The sequence below is a fragment of the Micromonas pusilla genome, assembly GCF_000151265.4.
Source record: "Micromonas pusilla CCMP1545 genomic scaffold MICPUCscaffold_10, whole genome shotgun sequence".
NCBI lineage: Eukaryota > Viridiplantae > Chlorophyta > Mamiellophyceae > Mamiellales > Mamiellaceae > Micromonas > Micromonas pusilla.
The window spans coordinates 254,560-276,917 of record NW_003315891.1 but is presented as its reverse complement, the minus strand read 5'-3'; the positions used below and the strand labels follow the sequence as shown (position 1 = coordinate 276,917).

At 69.6% G+C, this 22,358-nt stretch overlaps 12 protein-coding genes across 12 annotated transcripts; 6 read left to right on the top strand and 6 right to left on the bottom strand.

Annotated features, from left to right (window-relative positions):
- Window positions 1–302: 302 nt before the first annotated feature.
- Window positions 303–1,728, bottom strand: MICPUCDRAFT_35238 (uncharacterized protein). The gene has a single exon (XM_003061361.1). It carries the CDS (start codon window positions 1,409–1,411, stop codon window positions 392–394), a length of 1,020 nt encoding a protein of 339 aa, XP_003061407.1. The 5' UTR covers window positions 1,412–1,728; the 3' UTR covers window positions 303–391.
- Window positions 1,729–4,513: 2,785 nt separating this feature from the next.
- Window positions 4,514–6,856, top strand: MICPUCDRAFT_62866 (uncharacterized protein; the record flags this gene model as incomplete). The annotated part of the gene is made up of 1 exon (XM_003061613.1): window positions 4,514–6,856. One exon carries the CDS (start codon window positions 4,514–4,516, stop codon window positions 6,854–6,856), a length of 2,343 nt encoding a protein of 780 aa, XP_003061659.1.
- Window positions 6,857–6,899: 43 nt separating this feature from the next.
- On the bottom strand, window positions 6,900–7,960 carry MICPUCDRAFT_51057 (uncharacterized protein). The gene is made up of 2 exons (XM_003061360.1): window positions 7,638–7,960; window positions 6,900–7,488 (listed from the first exon to the last, which is right to left on the bottom strand). The coding sequence occupies exons 1-2, from the start codon at window positions 7,813–7,815 to the stop codon at window positions 7,091–7,093; spliced, it is 576 nt and encodes a 191-aa protein (XP_003061406.1). The 5' UTR covers window positions 7,816–7,960; the 3' UTR covers window positions 6,900–7,090.
- Window positions 7,961–8,101: 141 nt separating this feature from the next.
- Window positions 8,102–9,776, top strand: MICPUCDRAFT_51056 (uncharacterized protein; the record flags this gene model as incomplete). The annotated part of the gene is made up of 1 exon (XM_003061612.1): window positions 8,102–9,776. Exon 1 carries the CDS (start codon window positions 8,127–8,129, stop codon window positions 9,774–9,776), a length of 1,650 nt encoding a protein of 549 aa, XP_003061658.1. The 5' UTR covers window positions 8,102–8,126.
- A 316-nt stretch (window positions 9,777–10,092) lies between these two features.
- On the bottom strand, window positions 10,093–11,139 carry MICPUCDRAFT_51055 (uncharacterized protein; the record flags this gene model as incomplete). The annotated part of the gene is made up of 1 exon (XM_003061359.1): window positions 10,093–11,139. The coding sequence occupies one exon, from the start codon at window positions 11,137–11,139 to the stop codon at window positions 10,093–10,095; it is 1,047 nt and encodes a 348-aa protein (XP_003061405.1).
- Window positions 11,140–11,372: 233 nt separating this feature from the next.
- Window positions 11,373–12,957, top strand: MICPUCDRAFT_51054 (uncharacterized protein; the record flags this gene model as incomplete). The annotated part of the gene is made up of 2 exons (XM_003061611.1): window positions 11,373–12,902; window positions 12,952–12,957. 2 exons carry the CDS (start codon window positions 11,373–11,375, stop codon window positions 12,955–12,957), a joined length of 1,536 nt encoding a protein of 511 aa, XP_003061657.1.
- A 365-nt stretch (window positions 12,958–13,322) lies between these two features.
- Window positions 13,323–14,297, bottom strand: MICPUCDRAFT_20556 (uncharacterized protein; the record flags this gene model as incomplete). The annotated part of the gene is made up of 1 exon (XM_003061358.1): window positions 13,323–14,297. The coding sequence occupies one exon, from the start codon at window positions 14,295–14,297 to the stop codon at window positions 13,323–13,325; it is 975 nt and encodes a 324-aa protein (XP_003061404.1).
- Window positions 14,298–14,562: 265 nt separating this feature from the next.
- On the top strand, window positions 14,563–14,916 carry MICPUCDRAFT_51052 (uncharacterized protein; the record flags this gene model as incomplete). The annotated part of the gene is made up of 1 exon (XM_003061610.1): window positions 14,563–14,916. One exon carries the CDS (start codon window positions 14,563–14,565, stop codon window positions 14,914–14,916), a length of 354 nt encoding a protein of 117 aa, XP_003061656.1.
- A 127-nt stretch (window positions 14,917–15,043) lies between these two features.
- MICPUCDRAFT_51051 (uncharacterized protein) lies at window positions 15,044–16,513 on the top strand (the record flags this gene model as incomplete). Its single annotated transcript, XM_003061609.1, has 3 exons — window positions 15,044–15,532; window positions 15,852–16,022; window positions 16,172–16,513. The coding sequence occupies 3 exons, from the start codon at window positions 15,044–15,046 to the stop codon at window positions 16,511–16,513; spliced, it is 1,002 nt and encodes a 333-aa protein (XP_003061655.1).
- A 123-nt stretch (window positions 16,514–16,636) lies between these two features.
- MICPUCDRAFT_51050 (uncharacterized protein) lies at window positions 16,637–17,134 on the bottom strand (the record flags this gene model as incomplete). The annotated part of the gene is made up of 1 exon (XM_003061357.1): window positions 16,637–17,134. One exon carries the CDS (start codon window positions 17,132–17,134, stop codon window positions 16,637–16,639), a length of 498 nt encoding a protein of 165 aa, XP_003061403.1.
- A 174-nt stretch (window positions 17,135–17,308) lies between these two features.
- MICPUCDRAFT_51049 (uncharacterized protein) lies at window positions 17,309–18,205 on the top strand (the record flags this gene model as incomplete). Its single annotated transcript, XM_003061608.1, has 1 exon — window positions 17,309–18,205. The coding sequence occupies one exon, from the start codon at window positions 17,309–17,311 to the stop codon at window positions 18,203–18,205; it is 897 nt and encodes a 298-aa protein (XP_003061654.1).
- A 207-nt stretch (window positions 18,206–18,412) lies between these two features.
- On the bottom strand, window positions 18,413–22,179 carry MICPUCDRAFT_51048 (uncharacterized protein; the record flags this gene model as incomplete). Its single annotated transcript, XM_003061356.1, has 5 exons — window positions 18,413–19,843; window positions 19,917–20,833; window positions 20,948–21,182; window positions 21,530–21,968; window positions 22,100–22,179. The coding sequence occupies 5 exons, from the start codon at window positions 22,177–22,179 to the stop codon at window positions 18,413–18,415; spliced, it is 3,102 nt and encodes a 1,033-aa protein (XP_003061402.1).
- Window positions 22,180–22,358: the final 179 nt, after the last annotated feature.

Below are 22,358 nucleotides of genomic sequence, written 5' to 3'. Positions count from 1 at the left end.
ATCTTGATGGTGTCGCTGTACAAAGAGGCCGTGGACCTGCGACGCGCCGCGCGGTTGAAGGCGCGTCGCCGTCCGTCGTCGCCCTCGCGCGTCCCTCCGTCCACCCGTCCTCCGACAGATGGCGTTCGATCCGAGAATCCCGATCTGATCGCCTCCCGTTCTGTTCTCTCTCTTCGCGCAGGACATCCCGTCGCTCTCGGGCGTCGTCAGCGGCGCAGACGACGGCGGGATCGACGTCGACGGCTACGGCGAGAGCTCCGCGGTCGCGGCGGGGGGGAACAAACCGCGACGAAGACGCGCGTGAAGGATCGGGTTCTGTTATTATCGTAGACTTACTTTTCATTCCCTTCTCTCGAGCGACGAACCTCTCCAGAGATCCTCGACTCGATCATCACTTCGGCCCCGGCGCCGCCCCTCCGCCCGCCCCCGGCTGCTGCCCCCCCTCGCCCTGCGCCGCCATCGCCGCCGCCCTCGCCTTGTTCCCCATGGGGTCGTCCTTGATGTCGCCGTACGCGTTCCACCGTTCCTTCATCTTCATCGCCTCCGACGCCTCCTTCGTCATCGCCACGAGCACCTTCTTCACGCTCGGCCGGTCTCTCGCTTCCTCCGCGAACGGCAGCCGCACTTTAAATTTCTCCCCGCGTCGCATCACGAGAAGGTTCAACCCCAGCGCGTCCACGGACTCGATCCTGCACTTGTCCACGGTGAGCTTGACGAAGTGCCCGACGAGGTCGAGGAGATCCTTCTCGTGGTCGACGTTCATGTGGGTCGCGATGGGCGTGGAGTACTGCGCCACCGGGTCTTGCGTCGCGCTCGCGTACGCGTCGCCGTCGACGCCGCCCGCGCGCGCGAAGCCGCCGATGAGCCGCGCGCCCTTGGTCGCGGTCATCCTGTGCCACGAGAAATCCCCGAAGTCGACCCAAAACGCGTCCGGGTGCTTGGCGAGATACGTCTCTCGCGCCGCCGCGACGCCGTCGTCGTCCTCGATCGCCTCCATATCCCCCACGAGCGTCACGCGCGCGTCCGCCGCGGACTGAAACCCCTCGGTCGACCCCTGGAACCCCTTCTGCGTCACCGTCAGCGAGCACCGCCCGCACGCCTTCAGGTCTCTCGTGTGCCCGCTCATCGACGACAGCGCGAAGATCGGACAGCCGGCGTCATCCGACGCGAAGCCCACCACCGCGCCCGTCGGGTACTCGCCGCCGAGCTTCGCGTCGAACGTGGACAAGACGCCGTACCGCCCTTGGTCGATCAGCGTGCGGCACTCGTCCGCGTGCGCGAGCTTGACCGCGGTCTTCTGGTGCTCGTGGAAGCGCTCCATCTCCGGGTCGGGTTGATTCGCTTCCCACGCCGCGCGCGCGGCGTCCTGCGCGGCTTTCGCCTCTTCCCTCGCCTTGGCGTCGGCCTCCATCGCGGCGGCGTGCTCCGCGGCGGCCTCCTCCGGGGTCTGCTTCGCCTTCGCCTCCGCGGCCTTCGCCTCCGCGGCCTCTTTCTCCGCTCTCTCCGCCGCCTTCTTCGCGTCGATCGCCTTCTGCTTCGGGTTCGCGAACGAGCTCTTGCGCGGCGGGCGCTTCGGAACGCGATCGAACTGGTCGAAGGAGTCCACCTTCACCGCCGCCTTGGGCGCGCGGTCCTCCTCGTTGACGACCGCCTTCGCGGGGTCCGCCTTCGGCTGCGGCGGCGCAGCCTTCAGCGTCTCCTTCTTCTTGGCTTTGTCTTTGCCCTTCGCCTTCTCGTCGCCGCCGGACGCGCGCGTCGCGAACGCCGCGCGACGCGGGATCGAAGAACGCCCGCCGGGGGGAACGCGCGTCGAGACGGAGGACGACGCGAGACCGCCGCCGCGTCGCAGGATGAACCCGGGGGCGATGCGCGCGAGCATCGAGAGCGCGTGCGGCGCGCGAAGCGGGAAGCGCGCGTCTGATGAGGCGCGGGGTGCGTGCGGGCGTGCGTGCGTGCGCGCGCGCGAGCGGCGGGTGTGGCAGCGCCGAGGGGGCGGCGTTGAGGGTTTAGGGCTGCCGACGTCGCGACGTCGACGCGACGCCGCGCCGGCCGACCGCGACCGCGACGGCGTGCATTTCAAATCAGCCCGTCAGCGACAGACGTTCGAGCGCGCGCCTCTCGCGATGACGACGCCGGCGATGAAGAGATAAAGACCTCGGGCTGACGCGGAACGTCGCGGCGCGCGATGACGACGTCGTACGTCGGGAAGGACACGCACGCGTGCGAGCTCGCGCTCGTGGACGGGGGATGGCGCGTCGTGTCGTCGAGATCCGTGGACGAGACGACGACGACGGACGCGGACGACGCGCCGACGCGCGGGTTCTTCTCCGCGCGCGCGTCGCTCTCGCGCGTCGTCGGCGAGGGCGCGAGCGACGCGAGAGCGCGCGCGTTCATTCGCACGCTGCCGAAGGCGGACGGCGAGGAGGAGGAGGAGGAGGACGACGACGGCGCGACGCATGAGGAGGAGGAGGTGGAGGATCTCGCGCGCGTTCGCAGCGGCGCGAACGCGACGACGCGCGCGCCGCTCCTCGAGACCGAGGCGCAACCGCAGCTCGGCGCGCGGTCGCAGTGCGTCGTCCCGGAGACGGAGTTCCCGCCGTGCTGCACGGAGGAGCTGGACGACGACCGGACCCCGCGAGCGGCGCCGCCGCCGCCGACGCGCGCGGCGCTGCCGTCGCTCGGGGAATCTCCGATGGGATTCGAGGAGGACGACGCGCAGCTGGCGAAAGGCGGCGGCGGCGGCGACGAGAGCATCAACACGCGCGCGGACGATGACTCCGCCCCGGGCGGCGCGGACGCGAAGACGTCGACGCTGCTCGTCCCGGAGACGGTCGAGAGGGACGCGTCGGTGGGGTACGACTCGCAAGTTTGCGGCGGCGGCGGCGGCGGCGGCGCCGCCGCCGGCGGCGAATGGAAAACGCCGGCGCCCGCGGCGGCGGCGGCGGCGGTCGCCGCGCCCGCGTCGTCGCTCCCGCCGCGCGCGCGCCACGCGCAGACGCCGTCCGGATGGTTGCCTCTCACGCAGGACGGGTGTTTCAGCCCGGTCGGGGATTTGTACGGCGACGTCTTGCACGGAGGGAAGGAGCCGTCGCCGTTCGCGACGGTGCCGCCGCCGCGCGATTTCGCGATGCCGGATTCGCAACAGACGCCCGGACTGATGAACGCGAAGTGGGGAGGCGCGGGCGGCGCCGGGTTCGCCGGGTTCGGCGGGAACCGCGCGGGAGCGCGCGGAGGGTTCAAGTACCCCTCCCCCGCGGCGACGACGACGGCGAAGAAACCGCGCGCGGCGCCGACGCCGACGCCGACGCCGACGCCGAGGCGCTCGACGCGAGCGTCCGCGAAGAAGTGCATTCCGTCGCTCTCGCCGATCGGGTCGGTCGAGGTTCAGACCGACGCCGCTCGCGCGAGAACCCCGCCCGGCGCGACGCCGACGACGACGCCGAAGACGAACGACGCCGCGTGGGCGAACCGCGGCGGCGCGCGCATGAAGAACATCGACGCGGCCGCGGAAGGCACGCCCGCGCGCGGGGTCACGATGACGACCGCGGGAGGGAAGGCGTTCGAGGCGAGCGTGCTCGGGCGGTCGCCGTTGCCGCTGCCCTCCGCGATGGACGGCGACGACGACGACACCGCGTACGGTGGGTTCGGGGGGTTCGCGTGCGGCGGCGACGCCGCGTCCCCCGCGGCGTGGGGGGGAGAGGAGACGGCGGCGGCGAAATCGAAATCGAAATCGAAATCGACATCCTTCGCCGGCGCCGCCGCCGGCGCCGCGGAGGAGCGGACGCCGTCCGGGTTTACGACCGCGAGCGCGCGCGCGATCGACGTCTCCGTGGCCGCGCTTCGAAACGGCGCGCGCATGTTCGGAGATGACACCGCGGAGAAACCCGCGCGCGGGCCGAACGCGACGGTCGCGATCGCGTCGCTCACGCCGCCGATGCCGCGCCGCGACGTCGTCGAGAAGACGCCGGCGCCGACGTTCTCGGGTTTCTCAACCGGTAACGGAAAGATGGTGCCCGTTTCAGAAGAGAGCATGGCACGCGCGGCGCGTTTTCTAGGCGGCGACACCGCGATGAAGGACGTCGTCGCGACGACGACGGTCACCCCGGAGCCGCCGCCGGCGAGAGAGAAGGAGAACGACGCGCCGACGACGAAAACGCCGGCGTTTGCCGGATTTAGCACCGGCTCCGGTAAAGGCGTGCCCATCTCCGAGGAAGCGATGAAGCGCGCGGCGAACTTCTTAGGCGACGACGGCGGCGTCGGTGGAGGCGCGAACGTCGTGCCCGCGTCCGCGCCGCCGAAGACGCTGACGACGGCGCCGCGGCCGTTCGTCACGCCGCAGTCGCGCGTCGCCGCGGCGGCGATCGCGGCGCCGTTTCCCGGACGGGGACGGTTCCAACACCCGCCGCCGGGAACGCCGGGAGGGAGCGTCGTCGTCGCCGCGAGCGCGAGCGCGGCGTTTTCCGCGCCGCCGCCGCACGCGACGGCGCGTTCGAAGCTCGCGTTCAACTCGCCGATGCTGGGGAACGGTGCGAGACCGGCGGTGGCGCGAGGAAAGACGCCGTCCGCGCTCGGGATCGGGACGAAACGCGTCGTCGCGGACGGGGGAACGAACGCCACCGCGGAGCCCCCCGCCGCGAAGCGAAGTAACCTCGGTAACCTCGGCGCGCCGTCCGTGCACGACCTCTTCGCGTCGCGCCGCGACCGCGCGCCGCTGTCGACGTACTTCCACGGCTTGAAACCGATGCAACGCCCGTCGCGTTCGCTCGACGCCGCCGCGAGGGCGATGACCGCGGACACCGCCATCGGGTACCGCGTCTCCTCCGACGACGGCGCGACGCTGACGACCGCGGACTTCCGTCGCGAGATGCTCGACGCCGGGTGCAAGGCGCACCTCCTGAGCAAGGAGTACGTCTCGAACGCGTGCAGGTGGGTCGTGTGGCAGCAGGCGTGCGTCGCGCGCGCGTTCCCGGAGCATCTCGGAGCACGCGGCGCGCTCTCGAAACGCGCGGTGACGCAGCGGCTGCTGTATCGCTACGAGCGCGAGCTCATCCGGGCGCGGCGGCCGTGGATTCGACGCGTGATGGAACGCGACACGCCCGCGGGCACGCCCGCGGTGCTCGTGATCGCCGCCGTGCGACGACTCGGCGGCGCGGGCGGCGGCGGCGGCGGCGGCGGCGGCGGCGCGGAAATCGAGGTCACCGACGGATGGTACGGCCTCGCCGCGCGCTTAGACCCGGCGCTGAGCGACCTCCTGCGCCGCGGGAAGCTTCACGTCGGGCAGAAGATTCTCGTCCAGGGCGCGGAGCTCCGAGGCAGCGCCGAGCCGGCGTCGCCGTTGACGGACGCCGCGGACGAGTTATGGCTCGCGTTGCATCGCAACGGCGCGCGGCCGGCGCCGTGGGACGCCACGCTCGGCGCGCGGCGCGCCGCCGCGACGTTCCCGCTGCGAACCATCGTCCCGAACGGCGGGAACGTCCTCCGAACGCTCGTGCACGTCGAGCGCGCGTATCCGCCCGCGTGGGTCGAGAGCGGGAGAGTGGACGGGCGGACGATTCACCGAGGCGACGCCGCGGAGGCGCGGGCTGCGAGGGCGTTCGAGGCGGCGCGCGCCGAGGTGATCGAGCGCGCGGCGAACGATGTTGTTCTCGGCAACGGTTCGAGATATCGCGACGACCTCTGCGATCTCACCGACGCGGACGCGCGCCGCGAGGATCACGAAGAGGCGGTGAACAAAACGCTTGAATCGAAGGGGTTACTCGAACGCAGAGTCCGGCGCTGCGTCAAGCTGAGGGTCTCCGGCGTGAGGAACGTCGAGCACCGCGAGGCTCGTCTCGTCGGCTCCGCGCTGCTCACGACGTACGACGTCGACGAGTCGTTCCTATCGCACGTCGTCGAGGGCGCGTGCTACGAGCTCACCGGGGATTTGCGACCGAGCGCGTTCGAGAAGGCGGGCTTGGAGCTCGCGGCGGGCAGAAAGACGCGGTGGCGACGCGTCTCCGAGGACGCGCTCGCGCGCGCGGGTCTCGCGCCGTCGCCGACGCCGCGGAAGCTCGGCGGCGTGAACGACATCGCGGCGGGCGCCGTGCGCCGCGGCGACGAGTTCGACGCCGTCGCGGTGCTTCTACACGCGTCGAATCCGATGCCGCCGGACGCGCCGCGGTCGCAGTGGGCGTTCGCGTTGGATCACACGTCCGCGGACGGCGCGAGATTGCTCGCGATCGAGATCGAGTCGCGGACGACGGAGGCGTTCGCGTCCGCGTTCGAGTGGGGCGCGGGCGGCGGAGGGGATAAAAACGTCCATCACGCGACCGTTTTGAAGTTCGAGAACTTGACGTACGCGCGCCGGGACGACGAGAACGCGCTCGAGGTTGCGAGAGCGACCGAGCACACGCGCGTCACCGTGTTGCTTCCTTCGGGGAGCGCGAGCGCGAGCGCGCCGTCGTCGTCGTCGTCGTCGTCGTCGTCGGCGGCGGCGGCGCGAGACGTCCTCGCGAAGCGCCTCTCCGACGGCGTCCTCGACGTCCGCGCGCTCTCGAGGCGCGTCCGCGCGCTCACGAACGCGCCGTCTCCCGCGGGAAAGACAGACCCGCCCCCGCCCCCCCCGCCGTCGTCGTCGTCGCGGTCGCCGGCGGCGGCGACGGGGCGGTACTCCATCGCTTCCGAGATGGAGTGGTCGCAGGGGTTCATGAACGCCGTCGAAGCCGCGGAGGCCAAGGCGGCGGAGGAGCTCGAGCGGCGGCGAACGATGAAAGAGGCGGAGGACGCCGCGGATGCGGAGGCGGAGGCGGAGGCGGAGGCTGCGTTCGCGCGCGCGAAGGGGGGCACGCTGACGCTGGAGAGCGAGCCGCAGGCGTGAGCGAGTGCGAAGGAGGAGGACAGACGGGACGGACGACGACGCGAAGCGATAACGCCGCGCTCGGTCATCACGAAGTGACGACTTTGAGCGCGAACGTAACCTTACTGTATCATCACACGATGAGGTCTAGCAGCGAGCGCGACGCGCGCGATTCGACGCCCGCCCGCCACGTGGCATCCAACAACCAATCACGCCGCGCGCGGGTGGCGCTTCGCCACGTCGCGTCACGTCGCGTCACCGCGAGTGGTGCTTCTTCGCGACGGTCTCCACCGTCCCGAGCGTCTTCCGACATTCCGCCAGCTGCGCGTTTGTCTCCGCGGGCATCGGCACCTCCACCAGCACCTCGTGCTTCGGCTCGTTCAGACGCACGCGGACGCCGTCGCAGCACATGTAGAACATCCCCTGCGTCTCCCTTCGAATGCGGCACCCGCGCTCGTTGTCCGAGTACAGCGCGTCTTGCAGAGACTCGAGCAACGCGTGACCGGTTTTCGCGTCGCGGCATCGAAACGAGCGGTAGATGACGTCGTGGTCGTCCACGCCGTGCTCGTGGCCGACCCTCCACTTGTCGTGCGCGAAGAGGACCTCGTCGACGGTGCCGCCGCGCGGCGGGCCGGACGGGTTCTCGTCGTCGCCTGCGCGTCCAATGTCGAGGGAGGATCGGAGCGTTCAGCCGGGAGCGGAAGATATTTCTTTCGTCCGCGCGACGATCGAGCGCGTAACAACAACAGAACGATCGGGGGCGGGGACGGGGGGGACGGGACGACAGCGTCGCGTCGCGCACCCCATCGGTAGTTCGGGTTCGGGATCAGGTTCGGGAGGAACGCCATCGCGGGCGTCCCGCGTCGGCGGTGGCGCGTCGGCGTCGGCGTCGGTCGCGCGCGGCGACGCGACGCGCCGCCCCGGAGCGCGCGCGTCCCGCGCGCGAGGCTTCGCGTCGCGCCCGACGATAACGTCGCCATCTTTTTCTCGCGCGGTCGCGGGCGGGGCGCGAGGCCGCGTGCGAGGTCTGGTCCGGCGACGCGCGCGCGGACGCGAGGGTGCGTTTGAGAGCGCGCCGGACGAGCGAACGGGCGCGGCGGAGACGTGCGCGCGGCGGACGCGCGTCGAGGGTGTGGCCGCGCGTTCGCGCCGCGTCGTCGCTTTATATTTATCGCACGCTGACGTGGACGCGATTCGCCCCCGCCCCGCGCCAAAAAGCATGTCTGCTAGACGGGCGATCGCGCGCCGTCACTCCGGGGCGCTTCGCCCTCGCGTCGCTCCGCGCGTCGCGATGGGTCGTAAGAAGCAGACCGCGCGCAAGTCGACCAAGGGCGTGATACCCCGGAGGCAGCTCGCGGAGAGGTCTTCGCCGGCGTCGCCGGTCGGCGATCAAGAAATGACTACAGCGGACGAGAGCGAGAGGTCTTCGGCGGCGTCGTCGGTCGGCGATCAAGAAACGACAGCGGACCTCGGCGCCGCGGTCGCGGACGCGGTCCTCGCGAAGTACGCGTCGCTGCCGAAGCACGGCAAGCCGCAGGGTGGGGAGTACACCCTCCTCGCCGGGTTCGCGCTCACGGACGACGCGACGCCGAACGCGCGGCCCGTCGTCGTCGCGCTCGGCACCGGGACGAAGTGCGTGGGCGCGAGCGCGCGATGCCCGCGCGGGCGCGCGCTCGCGGACTCGCACGCGGAGGTGATCGCGCGTCGAGCGCTGCGGTATTACCTCCTCGCCGAGCTTTACGCCGAGTTCAAGTCAACGCGGGGGACACCGGTATCCGCACAAGCGCCGCAGCCGTCTGCGTTCCCGATCTTCGAGAGGATTGGGACGGGGCGCGCGTGTGTAGATTGTGGAGGCAGGGCTCGTGCGGACCCTGGGGGGTGCGAGAGGTATCGATTGCGACCGGGTGTGCGGTTGCACATGTACACGACGCAGTCGCCGTGCGGGGACGCGAGCGTGTTCCCGAGGAGCGACGAGGACGCGTGCGAGGGACACGGCTGCGGGGGGGGCGACGAAGGCGAGGACGACGACGGCGGCGACGGCGACGAGACGCGGACGAAGAAGCGCGCGAAAACGACCGGCGGCGGCGTCACTGGCGCGAAACTCCTCGGCGGCGGCGGCGGCGGCGTCGATGCGGAGTACGGAGCGACCGACCAAGCGGTCGGACGCGCGAGGGTGAAACCTGGACGAGGCGATCAGACGAATTGCATGTCGTGCAGCGATAAGATCGCGAAGTGGGTCGCGCTGGGCGTGCAGGGGAGCGCGCTGAGCGAGCTCTTGGTCGAGCCCGTGTTTTTATACTCTATCACCGTGGCGTCTCGCGACGGCGACAGTTCGCGCGCCGCGCTGCGACGCGCGGTCGTGGACCGAACACAGCTTCTGGGCGTGCGCGTGCGACCGCCGCCGCCGTGGCTGTGGCCGCCGACGCCGCCTCTGTTACACTTGTCGCCTCCGCCGCCGATTGAGTTACGGGGAGACGCGAGGACGACGGAACCGAGGACCGCGTGCGGGTTCTCGATCAACTACGTCGCGGTGCGCCCTGATCTAGCCGATATCTTTGAGGACTGGAAGTTCCCGGCGGCGACCGCGGCGTCGAAAGGGAGCGTGGAGGTCACCATGGGCGCGGTCGGGGTCAAAGCGGGGTTCAACAAAAAGGGCAGGGACTCGGACAAGGCGATGTCCCGGCTGTGCAGGTACAGACTTGCGTGCCTGGCGATCATGGTGATGAGGGAGGTCAGATGGAGGATAGGAGTGCGGTTATCGTCGTACGCCGCGCTGAGAGCGGCCGCGGCTGGATACAACGACGCGAGAGCCGCGTTCGCGTCGAGGCCGTCGCCTTTCGAGAGATGGACGACGAAGGAGCCGTGTGACTTCAATATGGCGATTTTGATGCCGATTGTTCCCGCAGGGTTGGCGACTAAGGTAGTCTACAAGACGACATAACTACTGGAGCTACTAGCTACAACTTGTAGTCGTAGAGATCGAAAACGCAGCCCGCTTCGACCGCCTGCCGCGTCTCCTCCTCCGGAAGCTAGGCCCTACCCCGACCGTCGCGACGTCTCGCCGTCCCGCAGCACCGCGACGGTCACGAGAAGGTTCCCCGCCGGACCCGCGTCGGACATTTCGCCGAGCGCGTTCTTGAGGTTAGTCGGGGTGGAGTTGAAAGGCGTCAGTTGAAGTTGAAAGGCGTCGAGGGCGGGGATTAAAAGCCAGGGGTGGGTGGAGAGACACGCCGGGAAAAGTCCTTAAGGAATGGCGTTCACCACGCGAACGGGGTCGTATGGGAACCAGTGTGAGGAACTCCACCCCGACTAACCTTCGGTCTCGTGAACCCTCCGTCGCCCTCTCCGAACACCGTGATCACCTCGCCGTCGCGCACGCCATCGCGCACGGGGACTCTCACTTTCTTCTTCTTAATCACTCGACCCTTCCCGTCGCACCGCGGGCACAGCTTATCGAGCGCGGGCGTCCAGTGCCCTTCCTTCTCTCCCCACCCGTCGCACTTCGCGCAGTTGCTCTCCGTCTCCGCGTCGACGACGAACGTCCGCACGACGTGCCCGTCCACCGTCTCTGTCGTCTCCGCGTCTCTCAGCATCTCTCGCGTGATGGTTAAAGTAACGCTCGCGTCCGTGCCGTTAAGCGTCGTGGACACGCGCTTCGCGACCTCCGCGCGCTTCGCCGTCGCCGACGCGAGCGCCGCCTCTTTCTTCGCGATCTGCGCCGTCTCCTTCTCCCTCTTCTTCTGCGCCGCGATGCGCTCAAGCGCCCTCTCCGCGGCGGCGTACGCGCGCGCGGCCGCTAGCACCGCGTCCGCGCCGCGCACCTCGCCGTCCTCCTCCGCCTCCGCGAGCGCGGCGAGCGCGCGCGACCACGTCAGCTCCTGCATCGTTAGCGAATCCAGCGCGCAGTCCAAGATGGACGCGTCGATCGCCGCGCGCTGATCGTCGTCCGTCAGCGCGTCCGCCGCCGCCTTGAGGCGCTCGAACTTCGCCTCGCTGCCGCCGCGCGCGTCCGGGTGCGCGTCCTTGGAGAGCGCGCGGTACGCGACGCGTATCGCGCGCTTCGACGCGGTGACGTCCACGCCCAGGGTGTCGTACGCCCAGCCCGGCGCGGAAGTGGGGGCGTCGTCGTGGCTGTGATTCGCGTTCGCGGCGCGCGGCGTCGATGACGTCGACGAGCGCGCGTCGCGTCGCCGCGCGACGCGCGACGCGAGGCGCGCCGGTCGACGCCGCGCGGCGGCGGCGGCGGCGGCGGCGGCGGCGGCGGCGGCGCGCGCGCGCGTCGTCGACGCGGTCGCGGCGTGCATCGCGCGGCGGCGGCGGCGGCGGCGCGCGCGCGCGTCGTCGACGCGGTCGCGGCGTGCATCGCGCGTCGTCGCGTGCGGCGAGGCGCGCGCGCGACCGTCGAAGTCGTCGACGGGAGGCGGGGACACAGGAGTCGGCACCTGGGACACGACCAGACGCGACGCTCGCGCTCGCTCGACGAAAACGTCGTTGACCGTTCATCGTCGCCGCGCCGTCAGATCGCGCGGCGGGCGCCATGGGGGACGCCGCGCCCCCTCCGGAGCCCGTCGACGCGCGGTTCGAGTCCTTCCTCGACGCCGCCGCGGACGCGTCCCTCCCCGAGGACATCCGCGCGCAGATACGCGCCGGGCTGACGCGCCAACACGCGAACCCTCCGGTGAGACCCACGGAGGCGATCCTTCGATCACGCCTCACCCCGACGCGCGTCCGCGAGCTCGCGTACTACCCCGACGACGACGACGCGGAGCTGTACGCGCTGCTGATACGCTCGCCGCCGGATGGCGCGCCGAGCGATCACCCCGCGGCGCGATGCCAGGTGACCTACCTCATGACGCTGTACCTGAGCCACTCGAAGCGATGGGCGTTCGCGAAGCGGTTCGTCCTCGCCGGCGGCCTCGTCACGCTCGTAAACCTGCTCGATCACGATGACCTCAGGCTGCGCGGGCAAGCGATGGAGACGTTCGTCGCGCTGACGCACGAGGAGCTGTACCCGTGGCACGACCCCCCGGAGCGATCGAGCACGTCGGACGTCGCGGTGCATCGACGGATGCTCGAGCTGGCGGCGTCGCCGTTGATTTCGCGCCTGTGCGAAAATTTCAAAGCCGACGCGACGTTCCCGGGCGGCGCTCGGATGGCGCTGCGGACGTTCGCGTTCTACGCGTCGTGGCTGCGGCTGCGACACTGCCCGCACAACGTCCTACGGCTATCGCCGGACCTCCTCGAGCTGCTCCGCGCGTGGGAGAGCGAGGACGGCGCGGGCGAGGAAGAGAAGGCGCTGGCGAAGGCGTTGGCGGACGACTTCGGCGGCGTCGACGACGATTCGGACGACGCGCGGAGAGACGCGGTGAAGCGCGCGATGGAAGCGAACGGCGGGGTCGTGCCGACGTTGAACGGGCCGGTCGCGGTGAGGGCGGCGATGGAGAGGGCGGCGGAGGCGAAGAGGGCGAAGGCGTCCGCCGCGGGGGAGGAGGAGGAGGACGACGACGATTGCGTCGTCGTCGCGGACCGCACGGTAAAGTTGAACGCGTCGACGTCCGCGTCCGCCGCGACGACGACGACGACGACGACGCCCACCACTCACACTTCCTCCTCCTCCTCCTCCAAGAGCTTCTACGACGCGGACGCGGACGAGACGGACAGCGGCGAGGTTCATAAAACGCGCGGAAACGAGGCGTTTTCAAACGGGCGCTACACGGATGCGATTCGTCACTACGGCGCCGCCGTCGACGCGCCGGTGTCGTACGGCAAACTCTTCGACGAAGCCCCTCGCCGCGCGGCGTACCACGCGAACCGCGCGGCGGCGTACCTCGCCCGCGGGGCGCTCCCCGGCGGAGGCAAGGCAGAGGTGTCGAAGGACGTCTCCGGGCATCTGATGGACGCCGTCGTGAAGCGCGAAGACTCCGCCGCGAAGTGGTGCGAGATGCACGCCAAGGCGGCGCTGTTGGACTGCGACGCCGCGCTCGAGTTTCAACCCGGGCGAGCGAAGGCGAAGTATCGCAGAGCGACCGCGCTGTGGCGGCTGGGGAGGATCGAGGAGGCGAAGAAGGTGGCGACGAGCGCGCTGCACGGCGCGGACGGCGCGCGCGAGGAGGGAGAGGTGAGGGCGTTGCTCGCGACGTTCGAGTCGCCGTTTCGGTCGCCGCCGGAGGCGGCGGCGGACGACGCGGACGCCGCCGTGGACGTCATCGCGCGCGGTCTCGCCTCGACCGTCGTCGGCGGCGAAGAAGAAGAAGAAGAAGAAGAAGAAGAGGAAGGCGGCGGCGGCGGCGGCGGGTTGCTGGCGTCTATGCTCGGCGGCGGCGCGAACGACGCCGACGACGACGCGCGCGCGGCGTTCGTTTCCGAAAAAGGCGCGGCGTTGCGAGCGGAGGAGGAGAGCGGCGTCGCGGCGCTGGGCGCGGACGGCGACGAGCTCTACGACTTGGATTGATTGGTCACACCACCGTGAGGTATCACATCGCACCGCTCACCCGAGGAAGGTCCCGGGCGGCCTCCCCCCGCTCATGCGTATGTTCGCGCCGCTGCAATACGATCCGGTCTCGTTCAAAAGGAACGCGACCCCCGCGGCGATCTCTTCCGGCTCGCCGATCCTCCCGAGCGGAATCTTGCTAAAGTCAAACGTCGGCACGACGTCCGCGACGAGGTCCGTGTTCGTCATCCCGGGCGACACCGCGTTAATTCGAATCCCGTGCGACGCGAGCTCGTCCACCGCGCCCGCTTGAAACGAATTCAACGCGCCCTTGCTCGCCGCGTAGAGCAACGGCCTTCCGATCACCGCGCTGCCGCTGCTGATGTTCACGATCGACCCGCCGCGCGCGCGCCCGTCGTCGTTGAGCTTTGCGGACATCAGCTTCATCGCCTCGCGCGTGCAGAGCATCGGACCGATGACGTTCGTCGCGACGATCGCCTCGACGTCGGCGACGTTCAGGTCCGCGACGGACGCGCTTCCGTCGGGTCCGCGCAAGATGCCAGCGTTGTTCACCAGGCCTCGGAGCGCGCCCCACGCGCGGACCGCCTCGAACATCGCGCACACGTCCGGTTCCTGGGAGACGTCCGCCTCGAACGCGGCCGCGTGGCCGCCGGACGCGAGGATGGACGCCACGAGCGCGTCCGCGTCGGGTTTGGACGACGCGCGATGGTTGATCGCGACCGCCCACCCCTGCGACGCGAGGAGCGTCGCGCACGCGGCGCCGATGCCCTTCGCCGCGCCGGTGATGAGGACGACGTCGCGATCGGTCGTCGCCGGCGGCGCGGCGGCGGCGGCGGCGGCGGCCGCGACGCGCGATGGTCGAGATGGCGTTCGTGTTTGGACGCGGCCGCCGACGTGGCGGCTTGAGACGGGTTGGGCGGCCGCGCGACGACGAACCCCGCGCGCGTCCGCGCGACGAGGGTCCGTTTGGACCGCCGGGCGCGCGCGCGCGACCGCCGCCGTCGTCGGCATTCCGAGCGTCGTCGCGATCGTTTCTTGTCCCGCGGGGTTATTACACGCCGTCGCGCGCGCGCGGGTCGTTCTGCGAGCGTCCGCCCCGACACGGCACCCGTGCGCGCTGAGTTCTTTCGGAGTTCCCGATGACTAGACTTGGATTAATCATCATCACACGAGGATGCGCGCGCTGCGCGTCGCTCGGACGCTCGCCCGCGCCGCCGTCGCCGTCGCGCCCCCTCGCGTCGCGCCGACGACGCCCGCGCGCTCGCCCGTCGCCGCGATGGCGTCGCGCGCGGCGAAAACCGCGTCGTCTTCCGCCTCCCTCGACCCATCACAATCATCCGTGATGAGCCCGATCCCTCGCGCGCCGTCGGACGGCGCGACGAAGACGCAGCTGCTGGTCGTGACCACCCCGGCGCTGATGTCCTCTAACCCGCTCGCGAGGCTGCGCGGCGACGACGATGCGATGCCGTCCGATCGCTTCGATATCCACGTCGGCGTCGAGCTCGGCGACTTCCCACGCGACGTGTTGGAGGCGAGGGAGGGGCCCCCGGTCGCGGTGCTGTGGTGGTTCGGGGACGCGAAGGTGCGTCCATTTGACACTGGTCCCCATACGACCCCGTTCGCGTGGTGAACGCCGATCCTTAAGGACTTTTCCCGGCGGATCTCTCCGCCCACCCCTCGGTTTCAATCCCCGTCCTCGACGCCTTTCAACTCCAAGTGACGCCTTTCAACTCCACCCCTTCGGGGACGCGAAGGTGATGGGCGAGATACTCGCCGCGCCGTGCGCGTCGTCGTCGTCGTCCCCGTCTTCTTCTTCGCGAGGAGACGGGTCCTCCCATGCTACCTCCGAGAGAGACGGCCGCGTGGCGTGGCTCCACTCCGGCAGCGCGGGCGTGGAGCACATCCTCGCGGTCCCTCGCGTGCGCGACGCCGTCGCGCCGCTGACGAACGCCAGAGGCGCCTTCTCCGCGTCGCTCGGGGAGTGGGCGTTGTTCGCGTCGTTGTGGTTCGCGAAGAAGGTTCACGCGATGCGCGCGTCGCAGGCGAAAGGGGAGTGGATGCGCGACACGGTCGGGATGCTCCAAGGGAAGACGATGTCGATCGTCGGGTACGGGGACATCGGGAGAGCGTGCGCAGTTCGCGCGAAAGCGTTCGGGATGAAGGTCGTCGCGCTGCGGCGGGATCCGAGTAAGGCGCGTTCTACGTCAAACTGGTCCCCATACGACCGCGGTGGCGTGGTGAACGCCGTTCTTTAAGGACTTTTCCCGGCGTTTTTCTCCGCCCAGGGTCCCTCGCTTTCAATACCCATCCTCGACGCCTTTCAACTCCGCTTCTGACGCCTTTCAACTCCACCCCGACGTTCGCTCGTGTGGACCCTCGACCCTAAGAGCGCGGGCGACGCCGCCGTCGACGAGGCGCTGCCGCTCTCGGAGCTGCGCCGCGCGATGGTGCGACCCTGGCGCGCGTCTCGCGTCGAGCATCGCCTCTTCCTCTTCTCTCGCTCTCCGTCCGCGTCCGCATCCGTCACGCCCACCCCGCCGTCGCGTCGCGTCGGTTTCAAAATAGAGCCTAGCTAGGTTCCCGACCCACCGCGACCGACCCGCCGCCGACGATACATCCTCCGTCCGATCCGATCCGATCCAGGCCGAGGGCGATTTCGTCGTGCTCGCATTGCCGCACACGCCGGAGACGGAGGCGCGCTCTATACACTGGTCCCCATACGACCGCGGTGGCGTGGTGAACGCTGATCCTTAAGGACTTTTCCCGGCGCATCTCTGTTCCCACCCCTCGCTTTTAATTCACGCCCTCGACGGCTTTCAACGTCAACTGACGCCTTTGAACTCCACCCCGACGTTCGACATTCGCTCGTACGGAACGACCCGCAGGGACTCATCGACGCGTCCATGATCGCGTCCATGAAGCCCACCGGGGTGCTCGTGAACGTCGGGCGCGGCGCCGTCGTCGACGAGGACGCGCTCGTCGACGCGCTGACAAGGGAGAAGATCAAGGGCGCGGCGTTGGACGTCACCGCGACGGAGCCGCTGCCGGCTGGGCACGCGTTTTACGCGCTCGAAAATTGTTTGATGTCGTTTCACTGCGCGGACCTCACGGAGGATTACCACGAGCTGACGATGACGACGTTCATACGGCACGCGCGCGCGTACGTCGGGGAAGAAGAGGGCGACGACGCCGCGTGGAACGTCGTGAGCAAGGAGAAGGGGTACTGATCGATCGACGACGTCCACTTTCTCGCGCCTGCGCCTGCCAAAAAAAACATCAAACCTAAGAGAAGTCCTGATGAGAACTCCGACTCCGATCGCCCCCGCCCCCCCCATCCCGCGTCCTCCTCCCTACTTGCCCTTGTCGACGAGCTTGATGAGCTCCGCGTCGACGCCGAACTTCTCCGTCAGCATCGCCGCGACCCCCTCGCTCACGTCCCCCTGCACGTCGATCTCGTCCTTCCCCGTCGCGCCCTTCGTCACGGACGCGCCGCACGCGAACTTTTTCCCGAACGCCTTGGCCGCGTCCGCGACCTTGACGCCGTCGAAGTGCTCCAGCCCCGCGACGTTCGTGATCGTCTTCTTCTTGTTGCGCGTCGTGCGCGTGATCGTCACGCCCTTCGCCTTCGCCTTCTTCGAGCTCTTCTTCTTCTCCGGCGCGGTCGCCGCGTCCGTCGTCGCGTCCGCGGGAATCGCGGGGGCGCCGTCCCCATCGCCGTCGCCGCCGCTCACCGACGCTTTCGCCATCTCGGTCTCCATCTTCGCGCGCTTGCATCCCGCGTTGTCGCAGTACTCGAACGGGCACGCGCACGTGGGGCAGTACTCCACGACGACGGGTTCGAGCGGCATCGGAACCGCGAGCGGCGGGTCGGAGCGTCGACGCGCGGTCGCTTCTGTTGGCGTCGATCGATCGATCGATCCGATCGATTGCGATTTTCAGTCGTCAACTTCGTCAGTCATTTCCATTCGTCGTCTCGTCGTCCACCGCGCGTCCTCACTCCTCGCCGCGCGGGGTCCGCCACGATGCGCGCCACCGCGCGAGCGCTCGCGACCGCGGCGACGACGCCGCCGCCGTCCGCGTCCGCGTCCACGTCGTCGTCCGCGTCGTCGTCGCGCGCGTCGAGCGCGCGCGCCGCCCCATCATCATCATCATCATCATCATCATCATCATCATCATCATCACCGCGCGTCGCGCGACCACCACGACGCAGAAGAGACGTCCTCCTCGCGTCCGTCCTCGCGCCTCCCCTCGTGTCCGTCCTCGCGCCGCCCGCGCGCGGCGCCTCGACGACGATCTCGACGGAGTATGACGACGCGGACGCGGGCGTCGTCGACGGCACGCTCGGCTCGTGCGCGGGGTTCCGCGCGAGCGAATGCCGAAGCGCATACGACGACCGCCCGCCTTACTTTATCGCGCCGTGGGAGTTCGAGCCGAGCCTCGGCGCGGAGGAGGCGACGCGACGGCTCCGACGCGCGATCGTCGCCACCGGCGGCGACGTCGTGGAGGACGTCGTCGCGGTCGCGTCGGACGGCGGTGATGGCGGCGGCGGAAGCGCGGCGGAGTACCAGTATCTCCGCGCGGTGTTCCCGGGGGACGTCGCGATCGAGTTCTTACTGCCGAAGGAGGGCGACGCGGTGTGCGAGACGAGAGGCGTCGTCGCGTCGAAGTCCGGCGTCGGCGGCGGCGTCGGGCTGAGAGCGTCGATGGCGTCGCTCGTCGCGCGAAAGTCCCCGGTGGACGAGCAGCTGAACGCGACGCGCCGACGCCTCGGCTGGGGCGAGGTCCCGGTGCTACGGAACAGGAGCCGGAGGTTTCTGTTCGTCGAGAGCGGGTTCGACGACTTCGGGCCGGTGCCGCCGCCGGGGGGGATGGACTACGGCGGCGGACTCGCGTCGAGGCTCGACGACGACCTGCAGTAGACGCGTCTGCCGCGCGCGCGCGCTGTAGATATCGCGCGCGCGCGACTAGACTAGATAAGTACGGAAGTACTTCCGTACGAAAGTACGAAAGTAGGACGAAAGTACTCCTCAGGAGTACCTTCGGGAGTAGTCGGGAGTAGTCTTAGTTCGAGGCAAGCTAGCTAGACTACAACGTTGTGCTGCTCGAGATAGATGTCGTCGGTCGGTTCAGCCGTCCACGCGCACGACGCGCGCGGACGGCTTGATCTTGTTGCTCGAGAACCTCGCGCGGCGCGCGGGTCTGCGGCGTTCGGATCTCGCGCGCCGGCGCCGCAGCGCGGCGAAGCACCCTCCCGCGTTCGTTCCGTCGTCCGCGTCGTCGTCGTCGCGCGAGGCGAGGGCGTCCTTCGCCGAGGGCGCCGAGGCGGCCGCCGACGCCTTCGTCGTCGTCGTCGTCGTCTCGTTCGTCTCGCGCCGCTCGCGCGGCGCGGCGGCCGCGGCGGCGTCGTTCCCGCCGCGCGCTCGCGCGAGGCGTCTCAACGACGTCGTCAAACGCTTCTCTCCGCCGCCGCCGCCGCCGCCGCCGCGCGCGAGCTCGAGCGCTCTCTCGTAGAACGTCGCCGCGTCCGCGACGTCCCCAACTCGCGTCGCGACCTCGCCCGCGCGCGCGAGGTACTCGATCGCGCGTCCCGACCGACCGCCTCGCGTCCAGTGGTACGCGAGCGACGACGCGGCGTCGAGCGGCACGGTGGGGATCGTAACGTCCATCGATCGTCCGTTACGATCGTCGTCGCCCGCCCCGCCGTGCGCTGCCTCCAGTCGCCGCGCGATCGCGACGTGCACGGGCTGTCGCGCGGCGTACGGGAGCAGCCCGTACACGACGCTCTGCACGACGTCGCTCGTGAACGCGACGCCGCCGCCGCCGCCGCCGAAGGCGGGCGCTTCGTCGTCGTCGCCGCGACGGAGGTCGACGAACGCGAACACGCCGACGTCGACGAGCTCTCTCGCCGCGCGCCGCGCCGCGTCGACGGTCACGTCGAGATGCCCGCAATCTCGGCTCACCGCGGCGAGCGCGGTCAGATCGAACGCTCGTCCGATCACCGCGGCGTGCTTCGCGATCAGCTGCGTCCGCGGCGGCAACGCGCTGATCCGCGCGCGAAGATACCCCGCCGCGGTCGGCGGCAGGGTCGAAACGGACATCGATCGTCCGTTACGATCGCCACCACAGCCATCGCCGCCGCCGGACGCGATCGTCGAGCTCGGACGCAGGCTCGACCGCCGCGTGTGCATCCGCAGCGGCGCGAACGCCGGGATCAAGACGCCCTCTTTCCCTTTCAACGTCAGCCGTCTCTCCGGGCCGAACGCCACGCGCGTCGCGCACCGCGCCCTCGTCGTCTCGCACACTAAGATGCCGTCGTTCGCCGTGTTCGACATGAACCTCGCCGCGGTGTTCACGACGTCGCCGTACAGCGCGTACTCGCACCGCTGTCTGGTCCCGACGTACCCGCAGAACGCCTCGCCGGTCGCGACGCCGGTGCGCGTTTGGACGCCTTTCGCGGCGGTTTCTGAGGGCCGTTCCGTGCGAAGCGCCGTCGGGGTGGAGTTGAAAGGCGTCAGCCGGAGTTGAAAGGCGTCGCGGGCGGGGTTTGAAAGCGAGGGCTAGGCGGAGAGAAATGGTAGCAAAAGTCCTCAAGGAACGGCGTTCACCACGCCGACGCGGTCGTATGGGGACCAGTGCGTGGAACGCGCCTGATTTCGTCGTCATCGCCGTGGCCACCGCGCGCCAGGGGTCGTCCTCGTGCGTGCTCGCGGGGAGTCCGAAGCACGCGACGAGGGTGATGCCGCCTTTGTCGTCCACGATGCACTGGCGGACGCAGCCGCTGTGCTTGTGTAGGACGTCTTGGGCGACTCGTAACGCTTTATTCGCGAACGTTACCACGGATTCGGATTCGGATTCGGATTCGGATTCGTCTTTGTCCGCCGCCGCCGCCGTGAAATTCATGAAGAGCACGGAGCACTGCCGAATCTCCCCGAGCCACCGCATGTTCACGCTTCGAGGGTCCGTCGCGTGCGCAGACCGCGGGATGTACCTCGCGAGCGCGGCCGCGATCGCCTCGCGCGACGACGCGCTGGAGCCCTCGAGCGCCTCCGCGAGCGCGTCGCGGGAAGAACCCGCCGGCGCCGACGTCGACGTCGCTTCTTTGACGTTTTCGAAATCGTTTTCCTCTTCGTCTTCTTCGTAGCGAGAGCGTCGCACGCCGTCCACGACGTGCGCGATCGGAGCGAGCGCGCCGTCGTCGAGCGCCGTCGAGTCCCCGAACTTCGACCCCGTCGACAGCGAGTACGTGAAACTCGTCGCGCGCGCGAGCACGGCGAACGGGGGACCTTCGTCGAACGACGAGCGACGGCACTCCTCGCTCTCCGCCGCGCCCGCCGGCGCCGCCGCCGCCGCCGCCGCCACCGCCGGCGCCGCCGCCACCGCCGTCGGCGGCGTCGTCGCCGCCATCGATGAGCACGTCATCCGCTCCTTCACGCCGTCCACGCTGAGGACCTCCTCCGCGATGACGACCTGCCCCGGCCGCGCGAGCGACGCGACGCGCTCGATCTGTCGAAGCGGCTCGCCCGCGACGAGGAACTCCCACCGCGTGCCTGCGAAGCGATACGATGGTCAGCGCGTGATCAGATTTGGTGACGTGGCATTACGTGTGGTTGGTAATGAACGGCATATCAGAAGGTAGAGGGTCGCGCGGGAAGCGGTCGCACCGTCGCCGCCGCCGCCGACGTGCGCGGACGCGAGCTCTCCCGCGCCGACGCACGCTTTCAAACGCGCGTCGGGGATGGACGGATTGAAAGGTAACCGCTCGTTCGCGTCGGTTAGGATTTCTAAAGCGCACTCGATCGCGCGCAACGTCGCGACGCCCAGAGGGCTCGGGGTCACGGACCGCGCCGACCGCGGCGCCCCGCGCGGAGGCGCGGAAGACGCCCCGCGAGGGCCGTTCTATACAAGCAAAAGTCGGGGTGGAGTTGAAAGGTGTCAGTTGGAGTTGAAAGGCGTCGAGGGCGGGTATTGAAAGGGAGGTGTGGGCGCAGAGACACGCCGGGAAAAGTCCTTAAGGATCGGCGTTCACCACGCGAACGCGGTCGTATGGGGACCAGTGTATAGAACGCACCTCACCGCGAGGCGCCGGCCACGTCGCGTACAACGCGTCCCCCGCGAACTGCGCCGGCGATACGATCGGTCAGTCGTGATCAGATTCGGTGACGTGGCGTATCGTGTGGTCGAAAATAAAATGAAATGAAATTACGCGCGCGCGACGACGCACGACACGGCACGACACGACGCACCTTCAACACGTCCCCCCCCCGCGCGCGAATCGTCGCCAGCGCGTTTTCAAAGCACGCGTTGACGACGTCGCGCATCGTCTCCCCCGTGAGTCCCGCGAGCTGCGTCGAGTCGACGACGCCGCGCGCGCGCGCGTGGCTCTCGCTGCGCCACGTCATCGAACGCGTCAGCGTCCCGTCCAGCGCGGCGTCCCTGGCCTCGCGCAACTCCGTGCCGCGATGCGTCGCCGACGTCAGCTTCACGTATCCGACGATGTCGAGAAAGAGCACCGCGGCGGGAAACGTCTCGCTTTTCGCGGGAACCGACGCCAACTCGGACGCCGCCGCCGCGACGGATGGCGTTCCGTCTTCCCCGCGCTCGCGCTCGCGCTCGCGCCGCGCGACGTGCGAGAGCACGAGGTTCGGGACGTGCGACGCGTACGTGCGGAGCTTGCGCTCGAGCCTGGGACGGGGACGGGGACGGGGACGGGGACGGGGATTGGGACGGACGATGAGCGCGACGATGAGCGCGACGGTCCGTATCGGACGAGTCAATCAGTCGACGGGGACGCGCGCGAATCTCGACGAGGGGACGCGGAGATGGAGACGGAGCGCCGCGCCGCGGGGGGAGGGGATTTGACGCACGGCGAGATCGGCGGGGACGTCGACGACATCGCGCGCGACGCGATCGCGCGCCTCGCGACGGGCGGGGCGCGACGACGAGTGCCGCAAGGCGAGGTGCGGACGCGGCGTGCGTGGAAGCCGAATCGTCAGCAATCTTATTAGCCTGTGACCGACCGACCGCTTCTTTCTTTTGAACGGAGCGAATGCGCGGCCCCGCGCTCGAGCCACA

Bases quoted from the DNA above. Each gene is read 5' to 3' on its own strand.
- MICPUCDRAFT_35238 (XM_003061361.1), bottom strand. From the start codon at position 1,411: ATGGAGGCCGACGCCAAGGCGAGGGAAGAGGCGAAAGCCGCGCAGGAC.
- MICPUCDRAFT_51057 (XM_003061360.1), bottom strand. From the start codon at position 7,815: ATGGCGACGTTATCGTCGGGCGCGACGCGAAGCCTCGCGCGCGGGACG. The intron at 7,489-7,637 runs GTGCGCGACGCG...TTGGACGCGCAG, and splicing joins GAACCCGAACTACCGATGGG to GCGACGACGAGAACCCGTCC.